This window comes from Morus notabilis, unplaced genomic scaffold (assembly GCF_000414095.1).
Source record: "Morus notabilis unplaced genomic scaffold, ASM41409v2 Scaffold550, whole genome shotgun sequence".
In the NCBI taxonomy this organism is placed as follows: Eukaryota; Viridiplantae; Streptophyta; class Magnoliopsida; order Rosales; family Moraceae; genus Morus; species Morus notabilis.
The window spans coordinates 198,102-207,695 of record NW_010364233.1 but is presented as its reverse complement, the minus strand read 5'-3'; the positions used below and the strand labels follow the sequence as shown (position 1 = coordinate 207,695).

Genomic DNA, 9,594 nt, shown 5'->3' with positions numbered 1-9,594 from the left:
AAAACTCGAATCAGCGAAATGAACGAGGCCTATATTCACATCACTGTTTTCTAGGCTTAGTTCCTAATTAGCCGATCTATCCTTATACTATTCATCTTATTTTTTCTGGAATGTGATTATTTTTGTGTGCATATATTGAAAAATGACGCAATTTTATCCAACCAATTTTCACCTGCATATGTTCATTATAAGAATCGATAGCAGTTATTGATCACTCTTCCAATATGTATCCAAAAAGTTGATTGTTATCGACTCTTATAAGGGATACTAAAATTTTAATTTACTTAAAATTATTAAAATATTTCAATACAAAAATGTTTTTTTTTTGTTTCTTAAAAAAGAAATAAATAAATATGCTAATAAATCGATTTATTCTTTTTTAAAGTCAAATTAAAACACTACATGCTAATCGTGTTTTATTAAGAGATGTCAATAATGTTTTAATGACGATAAACATAAATAAATATAACTAATTTATCATTATTTCAAACTAAAAAATTGTATGCATAAAAATTTGTACAATGATAGCGTAAAATTATTAGGAAGTTTTTAAATTTTAACCTAAATAAAATTCTAATTCGATGAAAAGTAACAATTGCATATTATGCATAATGATGGTCAAAAAACAAATTGAAAAAATACATAAATTTTTCTACTATAAGTATAAATATATATATATATATATATATTAAAGAGTATGGAGATTTACAAGTGAAAATATTTATGAAAGTAAAAAAAAAAAACATAAATGAGGTGTTTAAAGAGGAAATTAATAAAAGAATGTTTTAATGAAAAATAATGAAAATATAATATTTAAAAAAAAGAAAAAAAGAGCAGCATTTCAAATATATTTAAAGAAAATAAAGGAAGAAAAACTGAAAAATATAATTTTCTTTTTTTAAGGTAGAAAATACAATTTTCACACAGTTTAAGGACGAAAACCTTTGGAGATCATCCGTGCTTCTTTATATCTTATATGATATATGACATGCAGATGAAATTTGATTGAATAAAATTGTTTTTATTTTCCAATGTATACACAAAAATAATCTCCTAACACCCAAGTAATCATTCTTAAAACTAGTACTGAAACTTTGAACGGGCCGCCCGTGACCACTGAAAAATCTGAATTTTTACCCAAGTACCGAACCCGAACTGCCCGAAAATTCAGGCTGCCCGACCCGACCCGACCCGAAAATTGCCCATGGAGGCCTGCCCGTGCCCGGTCGGGCTGCCCGATGCCCGAATTTCAAATTTTTTTTTATATTATATTTTTATGTTGTATAACTATTTGTATAATTACAATGTGTATATTACAATTTGAAATTTGAAATGAACACACGAACTATATAAAAAAAATTACTTCTTCATTGATTTTTAAATTTGTAATTCATGATTGTCTCGTTAAAAACCTTACCAAGAAAAACTCAATTGGGATAAAAACTTGGTAAGGAAAAAAGAGTGCAATCATTGTGGGACGAATTACAAATTTGACGAACTTACAAAGTCTATACAAGATTACAATAAACACTATACAAATTAAAAATTACAAAGTAAATAAATATTTACAAATTAGAATAATAAAATTTAATTTGAAGCAGAAGGATCGTCTTGAAAATTAAAAGTTAATCTATTAAATTCGTCGATCCATTCTTAGTTTGCCGGTGAGATTGTATCGTGTAAGCGTCGGTCGGAACGGTCCCAATCCTTGATGCACACCAAAGCTTCAACAATATCCTGCTGCAATGCGTTTCTCCGTTCTTCAAGTATTCGCCCGGTTGTACTGAATGCTTGTTCGGCTGCAACAGTGGAGACCGGGATCGAAAAAATATCCATTGCCAGTCGTGTTAGGATCGGCCAAGTTAATGCTCGTGCCCTCCACCACTCAACCAAAGCAAACATTTCACTACTGTCTATAACTAAGCCCTCACTCAGGTACGCCATTAACTCGTTGAATCCGCCGCCACCTCTTGATGAAGATCCACTCCCAGATTCTTCTTGACCTTGAGTCATCGTCGTCGTCTTCTTTTTCTTCTTAGACAACCCAAAAACATTCAAGAATGAATGCGGATTGTCGTCTCATTGTTGCGGTTGTTCAACACGAGGTGTGTTTCTAAACCTACTTTCGTAAGAGATATATAGAGAATATATTTTTTCCTTTATAATAGGAAATTGGTCAGTAGTGTCGATAGCTAAAAATTCACCTAAGTTATCTAATCCACTTTCTAAACCTTCTAATTTTAATCTAGGGTCAAAAGTAACACCGAAACCATACAACATGGGTAATTTAGATCAATATTTTTTAAACTTCTTTTCCATAGAGGCGATAGAAACTTCTAAAACCTCGTGTGTCCTAAATTCACTAAATAAAATAGACATTCTTAAAAGTTCTCCTAATGTTAATGGTGAAGTTGGGTAATAAGTTCCACTAAGCTTTAAGGTAACTTCGTGAAATCTACCTAAAAAGTTATACAAAAGTTCGACAATTTACCAATCAGTTTCATCTATAAATCCTGTTCCTAATTTTGTACTAACATAATTTGTTATAGCATCTTTCGGGCAACGGTAAGAAATCCGACCGTTGGGTTCAAATTTTCGGGCAAAATTCGGGTTTGGGTAAAAAAGACCCGTTTTGTTCAAAATTCAGGCATTTTTCGGGCAACGGTCAAAAAAATTTGGGCAAATTCGGGCAACTTCGGGTATTGCCGAAAAATTCAAAAAAATTCCGGCGAATGACGGGGGACGACTTCTCCACGGCGGCGGGCAGTCGGGGGAATGAATATTTTCGGGCTGCCCGAGACCATACCCGAAAAAAACCGTGGTCGGGCGGCGAGAGGCCTCTGCCCGCCATGCTCGAAAATTTTCGGGCACCGGGCATGCCCGCCGCCCGAAGTTGCAACACTGCTTAAAACTGGCACGGCCTTTTTAAAAAAAATATAAAGAATCAGTTTTCTTTTAACTCACTGTTTTATTTTTTGTCTTCTTTAGAATTTCGTGTTTTTAAGTGTAATATATAAAATTTTCAACTTTCTTTTATCTAATTTTTTATTTAAAAAAAAAGATAATTACACTACATGAAAATCATGATAAAATTACATTTACTAAAATTATACTATTTTTAATATTCTTAAAATTTTATGCTATTTATTTTTATTGACATCCTAAAAATATTATTTTCCTACTTATATCATTTTATTATGGGTAATTTTGATAAAATATTTTTTAAATATGTATGAATCAAGATTTTATTTTTTAATATTGATTCATAATTTTTTAATTAAATAATTACACTAATAAAAGAATAAAAGGTATTTATGAAGAATCTCAAACAATAAATTCTTCATTTTTTTTTCTTTTGTGTGTGCCCTTATAGGCGTAAAGAGCCATTAAAAGAAGGGAGAAAGAGAAAAATATACTAAGATTTGAGATAAATTAAAATTAATAGATTAATAGTTTACATAAGTTAATAAATAGGTCAAATTACTGTTTTCGTCCATAACTTGTCTGGTTATGAATCATAACTTGACAAGTTATTGTCCATAAACTACGGTTTTTATCCATAACTTATCTGACTATGAACCATAACTTAACAAGTTTATTTATAACTTATCTGATTATAAATCATAACTTAATAAGTTATAACCTATTAATTTTTATAACTAAAAATTAACTTATATATTTCCTTAAACTTTTCAGGCTATTTTCTACTATTTTCGTTAAAAGAACTTGGTAGATCATACAGCCCAGACCATCCGCTGTCTTACTCTCTTGTGTAATTGAGGCCTGGTGGCCGGTGCCGTCGTACACGATTCAGGCCCAATTAAATCATTCGATCATCGTTCGCTGGACTGTTAAACCCCGCAATTAGGGTTTTACTTCGCTGTCGGAACCCTAATTTGACTCTGATTCTGCTTTGTTTTCAATTGGGGTTTTTCCCCCTCTATGGAATCCTAATTTCACTCCCGATGTTGTTTTGATTCCAATTCTTATCTTCATTCTTTATTTATTTTTCCCTTTGCATCAAATAATATCAAATAAAGAATCGGATATGGCCGGTACTAATAATCAAATCGATTCAGTCCAAAATCCCAGAATGACCTGGGAAGGTTGCAGCGTATTGCTCGACATCAATGATGGCGATCGTTTGGTTTTCGCTCGTCTGTCGGCCGCTGCGTAAGTCTCTTTTGCAAAAATCCTTATTTCAAGTATCAAAAAGGAGTAATTTTTAACATAAAATTTAGGGCTTTTGCTAATGTGATGAATTTGTTGACTGGATTTTGCAGGAAACTGAAAATTGGAAATAAGAATTGCTCTCTGCAGCCATTGATTGGCTGTTCATTCGGCTCCGTTTTTCGTGTTGAAACTGGAATTGGAGGCCCTTATTTGTCTCGCTTTAATCCCTCCTCAGAAGGTTTGGCCAGTGGATTTGCAGTTATGAGTGTGCAGATTATTGTTAGTGTTTGATTGTAATTTTTGGAGTTTTCATCATTCTAGGTAATAATGATAAAGAAAATAATGGATTCCAATCAAAGGAAGAGTCCAGAGATAACCGAGCACTGGTTGACGACAATAAAGCTCAGAGTCTAACTGGTGAAGACATAGATGCAATGAGAAGGTGACAGAATCTGTTCATAAAAGTTACCTATATGCAAAAAGTTTCGTTTTATTTATTTATTTTTTTTTCAGGTAAACCAAAGAAAAAGTGCATTCTTTTCTGTAGCAGCATTCTGTAAATTCTATGCGTTTGTGTGTTGACTTGTTTGTAAAAATTAATTCAACCAGGATAAGGGGTTGAGCATTACTACTTAGTTGATGGTAATAAGCTTGTAGGATTGTAGGACTAGTGTTTTACTAAATAGCTACTAAAATTGCTGCAATCTGCCTTTCCATTGTGATGTCTTCATTATCTACGCTATTGTGTTGTGTTGTTGTTGTTGTTTTTTTATTTTATTATTATTATTATTATTATTTTTTTATTCTAATGCATTATGCTACTTGATATATGCTCCCTGATATGTTTACTTTTCTGAGTCAACCAACATATTACCATTACTTACGCAGAGAGGGCGCGACAGGTGATGAAATAGTTGAAGCTCTCATTGCCAACAGCGCTACATTTGAAAAGAAAACATTGTTCTCTCAGGTAATTTTAGAGCTTGAAAATAGTAGTTTCCGTTTATTTCAACATCTGATTTGGTCTATCTCTGCAGGAGAAATATAGGATTAAGAAGCAAAAGAAATATGCACCCAAAGTGCTTTTGAGGCGCCCATTAGCTCGGAGGTTCTGTCTTATTCTGAACATTAGTTTTATTGTTTATTTTTTAAATTTTGTAAGAGTACTTGAGGGACAAGAGTGTAGCCCCAATCCAAATATTTTGATGCTTACTGAAGAGTTTGCCCATATATATCTCTTAAAAGCAAATAATTGTAAGGATTATCCTGATTTTTATCTAGCTAATATTTGGTTTGATCTGAAAAGACAGCTTTTCACACCTCTATGGTTGAGAATAGCTTAGTACACTGAAGTGGAAGTATCGTGACAGTTATGATTTCTATAAGTTGACTTGTATTTTATTCTTTATTTTTTTTTTCAGTATATGTGAAGCTTACTTCAAGAAATATCCTGCAAGAATTGGGTATGGACACTTGTCGAATAATTCTAATGATTTTTTTCTTTTATTTTTATTTTTATTTTTATTTTTTATTTTGCTACAAAGGCATGTGTATGGATCTTAACGTTGTGATGTATAATTTATAGTCCTTTTGGATTAAGTTTAGAACTATGTGGGATATTTAGCATATGCTGTTTTTTGTTTGGTTGTTACTAAAGTTATGTTATGTACGTATTACTAGAACTTTTGTTTCAAGAATAACCAGCCATGCTGATCCCCAACGTGATTGACACTAAGTGAATCCGTTTGATCGTCATTACAATCATTCTTCGCCTATTACATTTTTTTTTTTGAAAAAATTTCTGAATTACATTCATGCATCTGTTCTTGAGATTCATTTTAACTGTGGAATTTACTACATTCTTGTCTTGGTTTTTAAATCTAGTTTTAACAAGTTGCTTGCTTATCCTACGTTAATCAGATTTTTGAGAGTGGATACGTTATCTCTTCTATTGTCTATGGCTAATGTCTTTGCAAACTCTGAAGTCCTTGTGGTGGATATGGTTGGAGGTTTGCTTACTGGTGCTGTGGCGGAACGAATGGGAGGTCTGCACAAGTGCCAATTATTTCTTGTTTTATACATATTGATATATAAATGAATTTGTTTGATAGAAACTCTGGAGGACGCTATTTTTATCATTGATTATAAAACTACTCTGTATTTCTTCCAATAAATTCTGATAAAGACTAGAGACTGACAGGATATCAATTTTTTCTTTTTAATCAATGTCAATGGTAATATCTTTATTTATAATTTTTATTAAAAAAATGTCAACGGTAATATCCTTCGGGGGGTAAGGCCGCGTACATATGAGATTGAGCTTTCTCCCGAGCCTGTCATAGTACGGGAGCCTTTTTGGCACTGGGTTCTGCCTTTTTATTAAAAAAATGTCCTATCTTTATTTCTCCTCGCAATTGATTTTTTAGCTTCCTATCTTCAATTCATAACTCAAATGTCCGTGATTTAATAATATATTTGTTCCTACAGGTATGGGTCATGTATGTAGTACATATGCTGGAAATGCACCTTATCCTATGGAAATAGTGAGGATATTCAATTTTGGGATTGACATTTGCAAGAGGTACGTTTGCCTTTAAACTTCATCATATATGGATGAGCAATTAAGTTAAGTTTAGTTGCACTTTCACAAAGCACACAACTGTTTATTGCTACTATTTCTGGTTTTGAGTGATTCGATAATATTAGACTATATCTTACGTGTGCTTGTCTTCCTTTTATGCTTTCGTAGACACTGAGTTGGTGTGTAATGGTTACTAAAATTAAATGTAGCGAGCAACCCGTGGTTATTTTTCTTTTAATCTAGTTAGAACTTGTTTTGAAGATTGAAAGTACGGTATTAAAATAGATGAAGTTATGAACAAGTTCTTTATCAATTTAATCGGGTGCAGCATTTTACGGTCTTCTCTTGATAGCCTGTCTTCCTCCAAAAATGGAACATCCAAACAAATTGGTGAGCATGATGATTCTCTTAGCGTAGAAGGTGGCTTAAAAGTAAGTCGCAATTGCAATGTGTTCCCAAATTTCGGAATGCAACCTCTCTCTCTCTCTCTTGTTCAAAATCTCTTTTGGCTTATTTTGGTCTTGGAAGTTGCTAAAGGTCACAGATTCACAGTATATGATTTATACAGGACCAAACTTCTCCAGTGTGCCCGGAGGAAATTTGTGATGAATCTGAAAATGGGAAATCTAATATTCTTCTCGAGGATAGCCTATCTCCTGTGATCAGAAGTTGCAAATCTGTAAAAGCTGGAGAGAAAGCACCGGAAGAAGTCGTTAAATTGTGGAAAGAAAATGGGTTTTCTAGGTAACTATTGCTGATATGATCTATTAATTAAAGTCCGTTGATTACTTGTTAACCAAATCTTTTGTGCAGTCTAATAGTCGCCGCACCAGATCTGGACCCCTGGAGTTTAGTTAAAGATCTCTTGCCACTTCTGGCAAGTTCAGCAACTTTTGCCATTTATCACCAGTTCCTTCAGGTCATTTGCCTCAAATTACTGATGATAGCAAATTTGTTGTTTTCATACTGCATTCTTATTTTGCCATTTATCCTCTGTGGAATATGCACAAGTTCTATTTATATTTAATCCCATTTGAATAATTTATTTTGTGAAGAAGTCCAATATTATCTCTTTTTATTTGTTCCAAAGTTCATCAGACATTTCCTACCGTAATGCTATTTGAAGTTGTGGGAAGTGAAACATTTTGGAAGCTTAGCCAAATTATTTACTTGTTTCTGCATTATTTTATCACTCATACGTTTCTTGTGGGTATATAAGATAAGATTTACAATTTCGTAAATGTAGTCCCATTTAAAAAATTGATTCTTGAAGAAACCAAGTACTTTTTTTTCCCTCTTTTGCTGTGGTGGGTTGGGGGGTGGGGTGTTGGGGTTGGAGTTGAAACTTCACCCAAAATCCTTCTCACAGCACCTCCTGTAATATGACTTTGAGTTTTCTACGGAGAAAATTTTACATTGGCTAAAATTGGTCTGGCCATGATTAGTCATGAAATAGAAATATGAAATTTGGAGTTGGTGGAAGTTGAATTAAGTTCGTCTTCAGCTCAGTCAAGTGCCAACCAGCCCTGTGTTTTGTGTTTGTGATTGGACTCCATGATAGTTCATTAACATCGTCATTATGTTTTTGGCATGCAGCCTCTTGCGACCTGCATGCACAATTTACAGCTCGAGAAAATGGCAATTGGCTTGCAAATTTCAGAACCTTGGCTACGCGAATATCAGGTTTTACTTTTTCTTTTTAAAAATTATACTGATTTGATGTCCTTTGCTCCATTTTGAGGTGATTTATAGTCTTTGCATTCAGTTTAAACTGTGAGCTCAGATATGCGCGGCAAAGAATGTTCCAATTGGAATATATTTTGACGAGTCGACTGATTTGATTAGTCAAGTTTCAATATGTTATTTTGTTAATTTGCTTTGTTGATTCTGGTGGTTCATACTTGAGAAGTTATAGGGCATACAATAACAATTGTAAGATGAAATTAATGTCTTCATATTTTCTTCTTTTTTTTTTTTTTTGAAGGTCCTTCCGTCAAGAACTCACCCTTGCATGCAGATGAGTGCATTTGGTGGATACATTCTTAGCGGCACTAAAATATGCAACGTCTAGTTTGCAATAGTTCGTGTCGGTTGTCTGGTGTTTTTCACTTTTAATTTATCTATTATTTAAGCAAACGTGCAACTGGTTCCGCATATTTTCTACGTGGGGTTGCATATTCTAATTCCGTGTAATATATGTATTATTTATGGCAAAATTAATTTATAGTTTTCTGGTCTAATATAAGTTACGATTATGATACATTTGCGTCGTAATATTTGATTAGTGCGGCGTTTTTTGTCTAGGTTACTTGTACGTCGTCTGTTATCATATACCTCAGGTAATACTCATGATCGGATAAGATTTAACCTACATCTTGTTAAATTCTTTTACCCTACATCTCTTCTTTCGCTTAGTTTGGTATTGCTTTTCCCTCTCAAAATCAATTTCTGCTTGTAGCAGAAGTTGATTTTAGTGTTTGGTAAATTTCATTAAAAGTGCTTTTTGAAGAATTTTTTAAGAATTTACAGTCAAAATTAAAAGCAGTCTAAAGACAACTTTAGCTTTTAAATTATGCAGGAATCAACATAGTACAATTAATGAAATTTTTATAATACTCATAATATCCCTAATAAAATTTAAAATTTACAATCTTCTTAATTTAAAATTTAAACACGTAATATAATATAATATAATATAATATAATAGTAATGTAATAGTAATATTGTAACAAATAATATTATAATTATATTAATAACTATAATATTATTATTTTATCATATAATATGATATTATAATAATATTATAATTATTTTAATAATATGATATTATTATTATTATT

At 32.4% G+C, this 9,594-nt stretch overlaps 1 protein-coding gene across 2 annotated transcripts; it reads left to right on the top strand.

Annotated features, from left to right (window-relative positions):
• The first annotated feature begins 3,747 nt into the window (after nucleotides 1–3,747).
• LOC21399113 (tRNA (adenine(58)-N(1))-methyltransferase non-catalytic subunit trm6) lies at nucleotides 3,748–9,137 on the top strand. 2 transcript variants are annotated; one of them, XM_024170814.1, is made up of 13 exons: nucleotides 3,748–4,173; nucleotides 4,284–4,411; nucleotides 4,495–4,615; nucleotides 5,062–5,143; nucleotides 5,211–5,281; nucleotides 5,595–5,636; nucleotides 6,094–6,218; nucleotides 6,661–6,754; nucleotides 7,107–7,185; nucleotides 7,323–7,498; nucleotides 7,568–7,673; nucleotides 8,351–8,437; nucleotides 8,739–9,137. In XM_024170814.1, the coding sequence occupies exons 1-13, from the start codon at nucleotides 4,049–4,051 to the stop codon at nucleotides 8,823–8,825; spliced, it is 1,323 nt and encodes a 440-aa protein (XP_024026582.1). In that variant the 5' UTR covers nucleotides 3,748–4,048; the 3' UTR covers nucleotides 8,826–9,137. The 2 variants fall into 2 exon arrangements, with proteins under 2 accessions (XP_024026582.1, XP_010104442.1); XM_010106140.2 differs by having other exon boundaries at nucleotides 7,083–7,185.
• Nucleotides 9,138–9,594: the final 457 nt, after the last annotated feature.

Bases quoted from the DNA above. Each gene is read 5' to 3' on its own strand.
- LOC21399113 (XM_010106140.2), top strand. From the start codon at position 4,049: ATGGCCGGTACTAATAATCAAATCGATTCAGTCCAAAATCCCAGAATG. The intron at 6,219-6,660 runs GTCTGCACAAGT...TTGTTCCTACAG, and splicing joins TGTGGCGGAACGAATGGGAG to GTATGGGTCATGTATGTAGT. The intron at 8,438-8,738 runs GTTTTACTTTTT...TTTTTTTTGAAG, and splicing joins CTTGGCTACGCGAATATCAG to GTCCTTCCGTCAAGAACTCA.